General features: G+C 36.7%; 1 protein-coding gene across 3 annotated transcripts in view; it reads right to left on the reverse strand.

Annotated features, from left to right (window-relative positions):
• Window positions 1-17,223, reverse strand: part of LOC121313038 (chromodomain Y-like protein) — a 121,490-nt gene that overhangs the window by 71,662 nt on the left and 32,605 nt on the right. The window contains exon 2 of one of the 3 annotated variants that reach the window (XM_041245157.1): window positions 5,936-5,984. The exons of the other annotated variants lie outside the window; for them this stretch is intronic. Within the exon in view, the coding sequence (XP_041101091.1) occupies window positions 5,936-5,984 (49 nt within the window). The remainder of the gene's footprint in view (window positions 1-5,935; window positions 5,985-17,223) is intronic. 3 annotated transcript variants of the gene reach the window in all.

A 17,223-nucleotide genomic window follows, 5' to 3' on the forward strand; every position in this document is an offset into this window, starting at 1 on the left:
CAATTATTAACAGTTTGTAAGTCATGCAAACATTCACACTTTTGTTTTGTTTGTTTTTTTAGTAATACAGTATATTAATTTTACATTTTAATAGGTTTACATTTTTTGTTAGGTACTAGAGTGCTCACAATCCTTTACTTCTGATAAAAATGAAAAAGCTTAGTATTTTACATTTTCATTAGGAAACAATACCTGCATTGCTGTCTTATGTTCTACAGTTTATGTAAATTGTCAAATTAATTAATTGGGTGATTAAAACTTGAAGGTTACCTGGTTTTCAACATTTAATGTATATACAGCTCTGGAAAAAATTAAGAGACCACTGCAAAATTATCAGTTGCTCTGGTTTTACTATTTATAGATATGTGTTTGGGTAAAATGAACATTTTTGTTTTATTCTATAAACTACTGACAACATTTCTCCCAGATTCCAAATAAAAATATTGTCATTTAGAGCATTTATTTGCAGAAAATGACAACTGGTCAAAATAAAAGGTTGTCCTGGAAGAAAACTTGCTTCCTTCTGCTCTGACAATGTTTCCCAACTCTGAGGATTGGTTTTTCCAGCAGGACAATGCTCCATGCCACACAGCCAGGTCAATCAAGGTGTGGATGGAGGACCACCAGATCAAGACCCTGTCATGGCCAGCCCAATCTCCAGACCTGAACCCCATTGAAAACTCTGGAATGTGATCAAGAGGAAGAAGGATGGTCACAAGCCATCAAACAAAGCCGAGCTGCTTGAATTTTTGCGCCAGGAGTGGCATAAAGTCACCCAACATCAATGTGAAAGACTGGTGGAGAGCATGCCAAGACGCATGAAAGCTGTGATTGGAAATCAGGGTTATTCCACCAAATATTGATTTCTGAACTCTTCCGAAGTTAAAACATTAGTATTGTGTTGTTTAAAAATGAATATGAACTTATTTTCTTTGCATTATTCGAGGCCTGACAACACTGCATCTTTTTGTTATTTTGACCAGTTGTCATTTTCTGCAAATAAATGCTCTAAATGACAATATTTTTATTTGGAATTTGGGAGAAATGTTGTCAGTAGTTTATAGAATAAAACAAAAATGTTCATTTTACCCAAACACATACCTATAAATAGTAAAACCAGAGAAACTGATAATTTTGCAGTGGTCTCTTAATTTTTTCCAGAGCTGTATATATAGGACAGGGTGAGCAAGGAAGATGTTGCCCGCAGCATGCTGCTTTTTCAGTATTATTGCCCATGGGGCAGTAAAGGTAGGGGACCACTGTTCTAAAGGACATGCATGAGGCTGTTTAAGAGAACTTCTGAATACACAGCAAAACACTGGTGACTACACATGTTTTCTGAAGTGGACCCACCTATTGTACCAGTTAAGCAGTGTGTGCTGGAAAGCCTTGTCAGAACATGGGTCAGGTAAGGGCGCAGTGGCGGCCTTACCTGACAATTTCCTGTCTTTTTTGCGTTTAATATCCATTATTTTTTTCTCTGTTAACTAGGGATTTCAACATGTAAACTAAATGCTGGGGTAAATCACATAGAAATAAAATAGAAAAACAATTTTAAATCGCTGCATTTACTTTTGTTGTTCAAATGCAGCTACCTTAGTGTATTCACAGTTATACTGTATGTACAGTGCCTATAGAAAGTCTACACCACCTTTAACTTTTTTCACATTTTGTTGCGTCAGTGCCACGGAGTTTCATGCATTTAAATGATGATTTTTTTCCCCACTTATCTACACACCATACTCCACACTGTTAAGGGAAAAAAAGTTTTTATTGAGAAAAAAATATATAAATTAAAAATAGAAAACAAAGATCACAATTGGATAAGGCTCCACCCCCCTGAGTTAATATTTGGTGGAAGCACCTTTGGCAGCAATTACAGCTGTGAGTCTGTAGATTTAGCAATATTTGACCATTCTTCTTTACAAAACTGTTCAAGCTCTGGCAAGTTCCTTGGGGAGTGTTGATGGACAGCAATCTTCAAGTCATGCCACAACTTTTCGATGCGATTTAGGTCGGGGCTCTGACTGGGCCACTCAAGGACATTTACCTTTTTGTTCCTTAGCCACTGCAGTGTAGCTTTGGCTGTGTGCTTTGGGTCGTTGTCATGCTGAAAGGTGAACTTCCATCCCAGGTTTAGCTTTCTTGCAGAGGGCAGCAGGTTTTCTTCAAGGACTTCTCTGTAGTTTGCTTCACAGTAGGGATGGTGTTCTTTGGGTGATGCGGTGTGTTGGGTTCGCGCCAAACATAATGCTTTGCATTTAGGCCAAAAAGTTAATTTTAGTCTTATCAGACCAAAAAACATTTTGCCACATGGCTACAGAATCTACAGAATTTTTATTTATTTATTTATTTTTTGCATACTTCAAATGGGATTCAAGGTGGGCTTTCTTGAGTAAAATACGGGCCAGATATGTGGAGTGCTTGGGATATTGTTGTCACATGCACACTTTGACCAGCCTTGGCCAAAAAAGTCTGTAGCTCTTGCAATGTTGCCATTGGCATCTTGGTAGCCTCTCTGATCAGTCTCCTTCTTGCTCGGTCATCCAGTTTGGAGGGACGGCCTGATCTAGGCAGGGTCTTGGTGGTGCCACATACCTTCCACTTTTTAATAATCGTCTTAACCGTGCCCCAAGGGATATTCAAGGCCTTTGATATTTTTTATACCCATCCCCTGATCTGTGCCTTTCAACAACTTTGTCCCGGAGTTCTTTTTAAAGTGCCCTGGTGCTCATGGTTTGAGTCTTTGCTTTGAAATGCACTACCAAGCACAGGGAACCTACAGGAACTGCTGAACTTATCCTGAAATCATGTGAAGCAGTATAATTTAACATCGGTGGAGGCCACTTATCTTGGTGTGTGATTTTGAAGCCGATTGGTTACACCTGAGATAATTTAGGATTTCTATTAAAGGGGGGTGGACACTTATCCAACCAAGCTACTTCAGTTTTTATTTTTAATTAATTTTCTACAAATTTCTAGAATGTTTTTTTCGCTTGGAAGTTGTGGGTTAGGATGTTTTAATGCAAAAATATTTTAATGCATTTTTTAATTCCAGGCTATAAGGCAACAAAAGGTGAACATTTTGAAAGGGGGTGTAGACTTTCTATAGACACTGTATTGTGCACCACTGTTCATGGAAGGAGGGTTCTGAACATAAACGATCAGTCAAATGCTGCAAATCCATTTGTGAGCAATTTAGTCCATGATTTTTCTGTTTGGAAACAAACCCTCAAAAATTTGGTAATATTAATTATCATGCACATTACATTGTTTGTAATATTGTTTCATTATCATACACAATATATTAATACAACAAATATATCTTTTACGTTTATGTTTTAAAATGGATAAAATGCATATCAATTAAATATGTACCAAGTAACATCTTGGCTGTAAATATTTAAAAAAGAGAAACTGTCAAAAAATCAGTTATGCACACCGACTAAACCTTGTTTTAGTTAACACCTGCCATTAAGTAAGACCTGTATCAACTTTTTTTTGCTGTCCTTCAAAATCTTTACACACTGATTACAGGTTCAAAAGACTATTGGCCTGAACTGAAAAGGCTCTGTGGCACATGGTGGATTTTCAGATATGAGGCAGTTGAAGCTGTCTCCCAGACACTGCCTGAAGTGAAACTTGCCTCTGCTCATGATGATAATGTATTGGTTGAAGCAGGTGGTTTGTTTTACAGACTGTATTCCGTCAACTATCTCCAGTCTCCAAATTTAATTGAATCCCCTAGCAACTGTGCACAATCTCAGCATCCACTTACACAACCAAAGCACAAACATAGTAACAATGAGAGGTTTACTATGATGGTAATACTCACTGTCATATAACTACTACTTCACAGGTAAATCAAATAAGATTACACTGTCATCACACAAAACACGGTGATGTGTATTGTACACAATGATATCCATGCCATAACAGGCAAGATGGCTGAAAAACAGTCATTAAATTACAGAACTGGGTTTCCTGCGTGAACAGACTAAATCTCTCATCTGTTTAATTCTTTTGTTTGTTTCTCTTTTGTAAAAGTATTTTGCTCTCGCGCTCTGAATCCAGGTAACGTTAGGTCAGAGAATTGCAGGTGTCATTGTCGTTCTGTGACATCACATACACAGACTGTCGCTGCTGTATCAGCTTGCTGTCAGCGTTTTTGAAAACCTGAGGACGTAGAAGTTTTAATTAAAAAAAAAAAAAAAAGAAAAAAGTACAGAGTTGAGAAGACGAAACCTGGCAAGTCAGATATTTGGAATAAATTTGTTTAAAATTGAGTAAACATTGCACAATTAATTGACAGCCGTTTTGCCAATTGAGCAGACTCTGTTCACTGGCTGTCTAAGGCCAGTTTGAGATGGATGCTCCAGAGGCATGGCGAACTGAATTGAAATGAAGTATGCGTTAGAGCCGCACTTCAAAGTCAATGAACCAATTGGTTTCATACTGGCGAACTGAAAGCGTATCGCACTTATTCTAAAAGGTGTCTAAAGAAAAGTCGCTTCGTAGACAAATGATGACATACGGTTATTATAAAGAAAAACTTATTTGAGAACAGCAAGCCTACACAGTGCAGTTCGCTAGTGTCAAACAAATGTAGCTAAACAAGTTTTAATCACATTTAACCATCAATGTGTCCTTTATTGTAAATAATAATAATAATAATAAATCTGAATTTAAAAGGTTTTCACGTCTTTAGGGATTGTTTTTCCCCTTAAGAAGACCATGATCTATCCGCCGCACTACGATCTACACCGGGGCTATCTCCGTTTTCGGAAGCCGTAGTATGAAGGGCATATCAGTGAGCAGATTCCCCATGATGCAGCATGACTTTTGGTCAGTTTGAAAATAGAGCTCCATGCTGCTGCTGGGAGTTGAGCTACGATACATTTTTTTCCAGCTACATTTCTATTAAGTCGAGTTACAAGAACACGAATCACAGCATCCCCATTTAGTATAAAAGCCTGTCACTGACAATTATTGAAATAGTCATGATGTTGTTTTATTTCTCTTTAGACTTGCCTGAATGTGGAAGTCTGTGTTCACATTAATATTTATGCAAACAAGGACTGATTTGCATGGTTTATTTATTTTAGTACTACGCTGTAATACGTATACGGGTATAAATTAATTAATTAAAATGTAACACATGTTTAGCTAACTCACAATATAAGCATTTTAAATTTAGTTTGCCTTAGGCCTATATTGTGAAGCTTAGTTCAGTTTGCCGCTGGAGCTACTTATGAAACCAAGATGCACCAGAATTGTGCTTGAATTGAGTTCGGCCTGCCTCTAGAGCAGCGGTCCTCAAATTAATTTTGGCACAGGCGTGAATTGATCATACTTGGCTGTTTGCGGGCACGCTGACTATTGCATAGGATCTTATTTTACACACTGCCTTCTCGCGACTCTCTTTCTCTCTCTATATATCTATATATATGCACTCTAAGGCCAAGTCTCAGGTAGTAATTGTGTGCGCTGCGCTTATTCTTTAAATAATTTACATAAAATATTCAATGCAAATATTTTTAATAGCATGTTTAGACAGATAACCGTGAATAAACTAAAATAAAAAAGTGTAGACAGCGTCTCGCTTTGTTTCAATTTGACAAATTTATTTACTTGAAAAATGAATTTGCTCTGAGGCTCATCCCAAATCCTTGACTTGGGAAATAAAAAAGAAAGAGTACATTAGGTATTTTATTGTCAACACATCTTGCCATTTTCAGATAGAGATTCTAAATGCAGTAGGTACAAAATGTTTAGTCGCAATGACATCACGTAACAGCTATGATTCCGACGACGACTGTTTTTAATATGCACATTCTTAGTGCATAATGGCAACAGATGATATAAGTGCCAACTGAATAAATTTGAGAATATGGGGGAAGGACATACATCACTACAGCACTACTGTTCCACTCACCCCATGCCAAATGATGCTGATCAGTACTTCCACCATAGCCCGGTTGCAGCTGACAAAAAAAAACAAACAAAAAAAAAACAAAACTGCATTTGTAAAACACAATCCACAATGATATCTACCACGGGCAAAATTGCAAAACAGCTATTGCTTGAGCTGCCAGCAGTGCAAGCTGACCTGGTCTCAAACTAATGCAATACTCTGTATGTTTCATATATGTGCTCTTTAGCAAGTTAGCATTAAATGACAGCCACATTTCAAGCTTTTAACTGTGCTTGTCTCTGCATTTTGGTTGCTGTCTAACTTTTAAAGGGGGTTTTACTTTAAAGTATTGTTAACAAGCACCGCTGGTTTTATTATTTTTTATATGCATTAAGATAATTTTGCTCATATATTAACCTTTTTTCACCTGTAAAAGGAGCAAGTTTTATCAAGAGGTATTTTCTTTTTTTCTCAAATGCTGTCCTCTTAGAATTACTGGTTTGTTCTGGGTACTGAACAAATCTGTACTAGTTTAAATAGCAATTGCAAATCAATTGGCTTCTCTTATTTCTGCCAGAATGTTCAAAAACCTGGGGCTTTTCAATAATGCCCAGTTTCAACACAATCACATGTTAGGATTCCAATGATGATTCAGGGATTCCAGTTTCCACTGGCTACATCAACCGTGTAGTTGCTGAAACCAAGGCATTGTGCAAGTCATAGAGAACTGCAAAGTGTGACAAAGAGGTGGTGAATAACAGAAAGTTTGGCATGGCTCTTGACATGGCTACATTTTTAGATACAAATTGCAATTTCTAAGCAATCAGAAAACACATGAAGGTATGCAACCTACTAATTTCAATGATAGAATCATGGGTTATAAAGAGATGTTACAGGACTGCAAAATTGTATAAAACAAAAGTCTGCTGTACAGGTGCTGTACGCTGTCCTCGCGAGGAGTCCTGCATTTGGAACACTACAGCTGACTAATCCTTTACAGTACATACATTGGACTTAATAACATGGCAACATCTAACTTCATTGATCCAATATAATTAGACTCTTGTAGGGCTAGAACGAAGGGTACATTTTGACCTTTGAAGATTCAGAACACATTGCCGAAGGAAGGTTCGAACCGTTGATGGTACTAATTTGCATAAATTTACTGGTTGTCACCATAGCTACTAGTTGAAAATCCTATTATCGTACAGATAGTCCATATAAATGGAATAAAACATTCACATGTAGTCTAACCAATATGTGTTATACAGAACAGTAATCTTGTTTTTATAATTTAAATGAAAATACACGCTTATGTGATTAATGCTACTCGTAATGTATACAGTAAGCTTACATTGCAGCTAATTAAAAGAAATGCCGCTGACTTAGACAAATAAAGCTTTTGTTCAACTTATCTGAAGCAGCAGAGGAACTGGCTGTGGTTGAGACGGAAAGATTCTGTCTGGGGATCTCAAGCAGAATAGGAAGAAGGCAACGCTGATGTACGGGTAAGCTGGTCTGAGTTGAGTGGGGGACGGAGGGGGGTGATGCTGGGATGCCAGAATCATTGTCGAGCCCTCTTGAGGTGTCGTGGGCTAGTTGATGAAACACAGAGGATGGAAGGTATCGATATTGTAAAGTCGAAGCAGGGTAACAATGCAAAAGAGTCGTATGTGCCGTCTGTTGTAAGTGGAAGCGTCGTAAGTCGAGGAGCGTCTGTACATGCAAAAATAAAAAACACACACCTTGTGGTTTACCTTTTCTGTATTCCAATTTACTACCAATTAATACTGCTTGTTATCTTATGTCTTTAAATTGCTTCACATTTTTTCTCTTCTGATTCACTTGATATTATGGGATCTATATGACATTGTTTTTGTGCCTGAAATACAATTTAACTGTTTCATTCGTGTCTGGTTCTCTTTCTTTCACCACTTTTTTCTGTTTAATAAAGTATTGCAAAACTAAACAGTTTGCTTAAATATGAGGGCTTTACTTACTATGAAATTTACTGTGTGCTAAGGTAAGTTTTAAAATTGTAATACAGTGCACTCCGTTTATAAGAATTACGGATATATGAATCAACCACATATAGTGATCAAAACTACTAGGACAAAGTCTTTCCTATACTAACAATGCTAAAATATTCTGCTGCAAGAATCAAGCAATCCACTTAGAGGAATCATTTTGGGGCAGACTGACTATGTAATACGATATTGTATCAAGTACAATGACGTGTACAACGAATAATGCTGTTTTTTAATTAGAATTAAAAATGATTACACATACACAGCATGTGCAGTATAATCTCTGGTCCGCAGCGACTCCCAGTTAAAAAAAAAAAAAAGCAAGTCGTGTAGCTTGTGTGTCGACATGGCGGGAAAAAGGAAGACAAGCTGCTGCATTATACAGGTATTGTTTGTGTTCTCTGTTGTGAGATGCAAGTGGGGGGGTTGCGTCTCCACTTGGTGAGATTTGCATCGAACTGAAAATAAGCAAACCACAGATGCTTAAATGCAGTGGGGTAGTCCCTACTGTAAAATACTGTAATGTCATTTTAATTTAAAGGCCATTACATGTAATACCACACGGCAGTTAAATTAGGCATCCTCACGAGATGATTCATTCAGATATTTTGTTCTGACTGCAGTGTTATTTTTAGGGAAAGGGATATGGTCATTACAACAGGAACAGTTTTGTAATACATTAATCAGCACCATTTATTTTGGAACTTAAACACTGGACTAGGGCAACACAACCGTACTGCCACAAAATGTTGTAACTCTTGTCAATTTATCTGAAAGATTAAATGCCTGGATGAATCAAATGTTGAAAACACACAAAAAAAAGTATGAGGAATTAGAGACACAATTAATTGTATGCTGGATACTTGAGCAACACATTGGTGCATTCATAAATAAATCAGCACTGTCCCTGGTTAACTGAAAAACAAATGAAACATCACAACAACACATACAAAATGTTGTGTTGTTGATCTGTGTTATCATGTGGTACAACAGAACATTTCCATGTGTATAGGCAAAGATCACAATTACATTTACTGTGTGGTTTGGTTGGATTTCCTTGTTTAATGTACTGGCATTTTACATTTAAGACCCAAGAACAGCAGTGATTTTATAAGGAATAAAATGATACGCATTGTCCAAAAAACATTTATTTATTTCTTTTTTCTTTTTAAAAGAACGAATGTGACTGCAGGACAAACTCATACAGTATTTAAAAATGTTTAAATCGCTGATCTGAGTTTGTACAGTGTCCCTGTCACAAAGACGGCTGTAGTGGGTGACATCAGACCAAAAACAGGAACTAGGAAATAAACAAAGTGGTGGAGTTTTGGGGAAGTTGAGCACTTCCTTGCGCTCAGCATTTAATAAAATGAACAGACAGTAAATAAAAAGGTTGTAACAAAAACAGCACACTGCACGTGAGGCCAAAATAAACAGACTAACACTTACACAAACAGTGGACTAACAGATAAACACGGTGAGTGAAAACAACAGTCATGTAAATTACTTTGTTAAGTTTTCTCGTTCTTAATTCTCTCCTCTCCACACTCGTTCTCCACTCACCCAACCCCGAGTAAGTGAAAACATGCTGCTTTTATTTTCATTCAATTGGAGTCGCGGTACAACTGCATGTGAATTAATAAAGTGCAATTCCCAGTGCTCACATATTATTACATTTTACCTGCACGTGAAGTGCTGTGCAATTCTCGTGCCTAAATACAAATATACATTTTAAACACTCGTGTTACACAGACCCGTTTATATCCTGTGTACCAATGACTACACACCAACATTAACACACAACATACAACACAAAATACACACAGGGACAGGGCACTTTGCCACAGTCCCCTTTAGCGTTTTCTGGATTATAATAAGTATGACATTTTCTTTGTTGGGAAAACAGTTTGTTTGTTCATAGCAATAATTACATCTTTAAAATGTGCAAAATGCAGAGAAAAATAAATCATATTCCTTTTGTTGTGCTATCATAACAATATGTACCCAGGTGCTTGTGAGAGATATTGGGGGTTCATGTATAAAGGCTGTATGGGATATCAGCTGATATTTTTTACTCATATGTGAGGCTGTTTAACATCTGCTCTGAAAAAAGACATTTTGTCCTCAAGAGAAAATATTTTAGGGAATCCCTATGTACTGCACTCGTGTAGAAAGCTCACGATGTCAGATAACTATGATGCTTACTTCAGGGTATTCTCCAAATATAAACCATCCTGATGCTTGTGCCACTAGACTGCAAAGCAATCACACTGATTGGTTTAGAGTGGACTGTCACCAACGAAAACACAGCCAAACTTGTTGACAAATGACTCATTTTTTTTCTAAGCGTGTTAATATTAAATATATTAACATTTTAATAGTTTGACACCCCTGCTTATTTATAGTATATAAAATGAACATGACACGTAAAGAGGCAGAGATGAAAGGACTGGTTCAGCTGGATGACATGAACCTGTTAAGTGCCACTGGTCAGTGGGGAACAGATCAGCACAAATATCTAGGCTAAATCCCACACAGTCAGATTTAGAATTTGAATCACCTGATAGTGAAGAGTCAGATCTTGACTCAAGTAATGACAACTAGTTATACTATAATTAAAAAAAAAAAAAAAAAAAACACTACTGTAAAAAAAAAAAAAAAAAAATATATATATATATATATATATATATATATATATATATATATATATATATATATATATATATATATATATATATCATTTATTACCGTGGCACTGTGGTTTTCATTGGGGATAATACCTTGTTTTTGTTTGAAGAAGCAGGTCAGATTTATCAAGGTTTTTGTATCACAATTCATTTTGCACCATTGTTTGTGTGAAAGGACAAATATGCTATTAATGTTACAAATTTGGTAACAAACAAAAACACCTTAAATCATACCTTTGCCTTCCTAAAGGTTACTTGTTATTATTTTTGTAATACTAACAATATAAAAAAATGGGGCATATTGCATTTTAGTCCTTGACCTTGACAAATCAGGCCCAACTGTAACTACTAACTCTTTTGGCACAAGTAACTGCTAGAAAAAAGGCCAAATCTCTTGCCTGAAAAGGAAACCAATGAACTTATCTAAAACCAATTTAAAATCAAATGGAGTGGAAATAAATCTTGTCTGAAATGCCTGAAAGGTTGAGACCACAAGCAGTACTGGGTCCTGCAGCACAAGAATGGTTACTGAAGACAAGCACAGAACTGTGTTAAAGCTTTGGGGACAACCCGAAAGTGTGAAAAGCGTTCGCACGACCTGGGTCTGAGCCGCTGCTTCTTGACTGGACTGAGCAATCACAAGGCAATCACATATTTTGATAAAACTGAAGTGGTATTTAGGCTGCGTTTCAAAAACGGACCCAGTCTGGTTCGTTTTGTTTGAAACAATCTATCAATGTGCTTGCTGTTCACACTTATCTGCAAGCAAAGGGACCACATTCATTTTTTATTTATTGTTTTGGTCCCTTTTCTCCAGCTTTTAACATAGCACGTTTTAGATTCTTACATATTGCTGTCGAAGAAAGCACTGGGGGAGCACTATGTTAATTTAATCAATACATTTCATGAATGCCTACAGTAGGAGCCAGAACCTAGAACCTAGCCCCACCTTTTACCAGTCTTCATTAGCTAAACAATTTTATACTGTTTAGTTTTATATATTTAAATATTCCTAAAAGTATCTATAAAACACATATATAAAGGATTAGTTTTTTTTTTCTTTACCCTGTACACTCACAGTATCCACTATGCATTATCAGTATCTAAACTCTGCAAGTGTTGCATTTGATTTGAAGAAGTATTATTATTACACAATCAATATACAGTAGCACTGATCAAATAAATTTGATGGCCTAAAAGTATACACAGAATATAAACATTATATTAAAACAATATAAAATGGCTTTCTGCTGACTTAATAAAAACAACAATAATGTCAGGGTTTACATTTAAAATAGTACAAATGCATTGCACGCTTTATTAAGACATTACCATGTGAGGGGGCTCCCTCACTATACTGTTAGCTAATTGTTCAGTTGGAAATAAAAAAATAAAATAAACACACCTTTATTAACATTCTACTGGGCATGAGCTGTAGTGTCCTTGTACCTTGGTAACACTGTGATAGCCACTGAGGTTATGGTGTTCTCTCCTGTTTATTAATTAGTTTTTATATATATACATAATCTCAGCCATAACTCTGGTAAAATATAGTAGCCTACTGTATACTTGCAATCACTATATGCCACTGCACCATTCTAGTAAAGTATAAAGCAAATTTCCCACTCTGATTGGTTTATCTGTCATGTCACTGATCTTGTTAGCAACTAATGTGTGATTTAAAAAAAAAAAAAAGTCATAAATCTTAAGGCATGAACCAATCATGATTGTATTCACTAGTTACTATAGCTACCACTTCAACTGAGTAGGCATGTACTAAACGGGAAGTAAACTGAGCTAGTTTATCAGTCTGACTGTACAAAATAACCAAAGATCTTCTATATAGAAGATCTTTGAAGTAACTGTTTAAAAAAAAAAAAAAAAAAAATCTTTAGAACCCGCCGGTAGTCCCGTGGGTTTTGCAACATTACAGTTCACTAGTCCGGAACCAATTCGTCCCAATTTGTAGTACTGATTTGCCCAGCCCTTACCGACGCAGTAGCAACTCTGAAGCCAAAAATAACACTACCGGTACATAAAATAGAAGAATAGTTTAAAAATTAAACATCATGGGAATTTATTGCAGATGATAACAACTCATTATCTTCTTTATATTGTCATCGAGTCAAAACATGTTATACACATCAGAATGATTAAACAAATAATCCATACGATTGTTTTTTTTTTTTATTTCTGAATGGCGCCAACATACAACCTAATACATTACTCTGCTATTAACTTGCTGAGCACTCGGATACAGTTTTGTAAAAAAAATTAAAAATATACATATACCATAACAAAACTGGGGCAATTAATAATTTGTTTCCGACTGGGACAAAAAATGATGCCTAAAAACTTTTCCCAGGATGTCTAGTAACCCTAATGCACATCCCCGAGACATGTGTGTTTACTTCCAAGTCAGGTTATTTTATAGTTTGTTTCCGATGTGCAGAAGGACCGAGTCCAGCTGTTGTTCACATTTAGGTTTAGAAAGCAAACCAGACTTGGTGCATTTGCCAGACGGACCGAGACTGTCACAAATCTGGCCTGTATGGTAGGGTGGCAAGAAGGAAGCCATTACTCAAGAAAGCCCACCATGAATCCCATTTGAAGTATGCAAGTCTGTGGTCTGACTAAACTAAAATTGAACTTTTTGACCTAAATGCAAAGCGCTATGTTTGGTGCAAACCCAACACAGCACATCACCCAAAGAACACCATCCCTACTGTGAAGCATGGAGGTGGCAGCATCATGTTAAGGGGATGTTTCTCATCGGCAGGGAATGGGGCACTTGTCAGGATAGAAGGGAAAATGAATGGAGAAAAGTACAGAGAAGTCCTTGAGGAAAACCTGCTGCCCTCTGCAAGAAAGATGAAACGGGGACAGAAGTTCACCTTTCAGCATGAGAACAACCCAAAGCACACAGCCAAAGCTACACTGGAGTGGCTAAGGAACAAAAAGGTAAATGTCCTTGAGTGGACCAGTCAGAGCCCCAACCTCAATCCAAACAGAAATTTGTGACATGACTTGAAGATTGCTGTCCATCAACGCTCCCCAAGGAACTTGACAGAGCTTGAACAGTTTTGTAAAGAAGAATGGTGAAACATTGCCAAATCTAGGTGTGCAAAGTTGGTAGAGACCTATCCCAACAGATTCACAGCTGGAATTGCTGCCAAAGGTGCTTCCACCAAGTATTAACTCAGAGGGGTGGAGTCTTACCCAATTATGATATTTCAGTTTTGTATTTTTAATATATATATATATATATATATATATATATATATATATATATATATATATATATATATATATATATATATATATATAGCTCTGGAAAAAATTGAGACCACTGCAAAATTATCAGTTTCTCTGGTTTTACAATGCTCCATGCCACACAGGCAGGAGTGGCATAAAGTCACCCAACATCAATGTCAAGACGCATGAAAGCTGTGATTGGAAATCAGGGTTATTCCACCAAATATTGATTTCTGAACTCTTCCTAAGTTAAAACATTAGTATTGTGTTGTTTAAAAATGAATCTGAACTTATTTTCTTTGCATTATTCGAGGTCTGACAACACTGCATCTTTTTTGTTATTTTGACCAGTTGTCATTTTCTGCAAATAAATGCTCTAAATGACAATATTTTTATTTGGAATTTGGGAGAAATGTTGTCAGTAGTTTATAGAATAAAACAAAAATGTTCATTTTACCCAAACACATACCTATAAATAGTAAAACCAGAGAAACTGATAATTTTGCAGTGGTCTCTTAATTTTTTCCAGAGCTGTATGTGTGTGTGTGTGTGTGTGTATATATATATATATATATATATATATATATATATATATATATATATATATATATATATTTTTTTTTCTCAATAAAAATGTTTTTCCCCTTAACAGTGTGGAGTATGTTGTGTAGATAAGTGGAAAAAAATCTTCATTTAAATGCATGAAACTCTGAGGCACTGACACAACAAAATGTGAAAGGGGGTGCAGACTTTCTATATGCACTGTATATAGTAGCAAAGTAGGGCATGTTTTGCCAACTATGGGATTTCAAAACAGGGCGGTGCCTGTATGTTTATTTTCCAAATAAGCAAATCAAAACAAAACAAAACTAAACTTTCAGTAAGTTCTAAGTACCGGATAATTAAGCCGTTTACCGCTAACAAAATAAAAGACAGTTTTTCTTAACACATGTACAATATACCTTTTCTTCAGACTCTTTAGTCCTGGTCTATATGCACCTAACCCTTACACAAACAACCAAAACTGATCCACAGATCTGTTTAAATACTGCACTACTTTGAACTAATGCTGCAGTGTTTATTTTAAATTGCTAAAAACAGCTGCAATGCTTATTCAAGGGAGGTGGTAATTAGAAGTATAGCACTCACCTACTAAGAGAACACCACTCAGGAGGCAAACAAAGAAGTGTTCTCCAAAACGGAGTTAGCCACCAGACACAATATGAATCAATAAATAAATTAATTAATTAATAAATAATGTATTAACTTGTCATGATGCATGTGCATCAATATATGAAATGAACTGAATAAGAAGCAGCAAAACAATAGGCAAGTGTATGTTAATAAACTATAATAATAAAGTAAGAGACAAACTAACGTTAGTAAAACTAAAGCAAAACAATACAGTCAATCGAAATTAACACAGCACCCCCTACACGTTACAAAATGCAGCAGCAACATACAAGACATGCACACTATTTATCAGAATGGTCACGACTGTGTGGCATGTGACGTGTGACTGTGTACATTGTGAAATAGCAAAAGAACCTCCTTTGGTCAGCGAGACTAAGGGCAGGGTCAATAGCTTTCTCATGATAAAAATAGCTGTAAAAGGAGTGCAGGATGTACCAAATAGCCTGGAGATCGCAAGTGACCGTGACCGGGAGTTCTTAGCGGGCGGCGCAGAATTTGTCGAGTGCTGCCCAGGTAGGGAGGGCTTAGGTCGGCAGGGGAATCCAAAGCTAGCCACACATCAGCAACCCCTGTGGCCGATAGGGCGTCTCTGGTTCTGCAGTGGAGCCACCAGATCTATGTTGTCCTCTGGCACTATAGGTCTGGTGACATCGCTGTGGATCCGCAGTGCGAAAAATGATGGATTGGCAGGAGCACGTTTCAGAAGACGCGAGCTCCAGCTGTCGTTTCCCAAGTCAGCTGAGGGGTTGCGAGTGGAGAGTCAAGGATACAGATAATAATTGTGCATACTAAAATGGGGAGAAAACCAGACTAAAAAATTGGAGACTAAATTAAAAAAAAAAAAAGTGTTAAGCGGATTCTGCACCTGACACTTCTACCGCAGCTGCAGACCAGCAATCACTGGCTTCTCGGAGCCGAGGCAGGGTATAGGGACCGGCAGATGTGTAAAGGAACATTAGGATGCTCGGCCTGGTACTCCACCTATAGAACTGCCAGTGCATGAATCTGCTCAGGAAACTCGTATGTATTTTTACGCATCCACCTGTTCTCAATCTTATATTCATATAGGCCTAAAGGATCGTACTGTTTTTTATTGTACTGTAGTGTAACCTCCCTTGTTTCCACATTTTCCACATACACTTAATTAAATAAAACTTTTAGATGTTACGCATATCTATTTTTAAGTAGTAAAACTTGTACTTAGAAGTTTTTTTTTTACCAGTACATACTTTTATGTGTGTGTGTGTGTTCGAAAGGTAGCGAGACACACACAAGTAATGCGTGTTCATTCTTGTTGTCGCATGAAACTCTCCTCATGATATTCAGAGTTGTTCTTTTCCTAATTACTATGCAGACACGGACATTTAAATAACCCCTCCCCTAAATTACTACGAACTGAGTAATCTGCATTGGTACAGCCAACTTTTTCCTAAATCAGAACAGCATAACGCATTTCCTGAAAAGTATGGCAGAAACATTGTGAGGAGAACTGTTATGACTTGTCCATGTAAACGCTGTCTATGAAAGACGCTATATAAAATGAAGATTTATTGATCTTATTTGAATAATGATTAAAGATTCTTAATGTCCAAATAAAAAAGGGACATATGCAAAAGTTGATGCATCCCTGTGAGGTGTACTATCACTGTTGCTTTTTTATGTTTCAATTTACAATAAAATATAAATATAATCTGTGAGCAAAAATGGAGTGAGGGATGGAAAGAACCTGCATATTTATGCTTTTTTTTTTTTTTTTTTTATCAGTCTTGCTGCCTTGCCAACAGACATTTGGAATGATTGACAGTAAAGGGAAAGCGCTGTGTGTTATTTGTAATGAAAGTGTTGTTTATCGAACCTCAAGAGTAAAACGTCATTTTGACATCAACCACAAACATATTGCAGATCTTAATGAGAGCGAAAGGAAATCATTCCTTGAAAGGGCAGTGAGGAGGTATCAAAATCAGACTTTTAATAATTACTTTAAAAAAACAAACCATTTGGTGGCTGCAAGCTTCTTGTTGCATTGCAGAGCATGGCAAGCCCTTGTTAGATGGTGAATATATTGTGCCATGCTGGTTCTTTACTTCATGCTTCCCTAACAAGAATAAATTGTGCATCACAGACAAAGCTGCCCTAATTAATCATT

This window comes from Polyodon spathula, chromosome 3 (assembly GCF_017654505.1).
Source record: "Polyodon spathula isolate WHYD16114869_AA chromosome 3, ASM1765450v1, whole genome shotgun sequence".
Lineage (NCBI taxonomy): Eukaryota > Metazoa > Chordata > Actinopteri > Acipenseriformes > Polyodontidae > Polyodon > Polyodon spathula.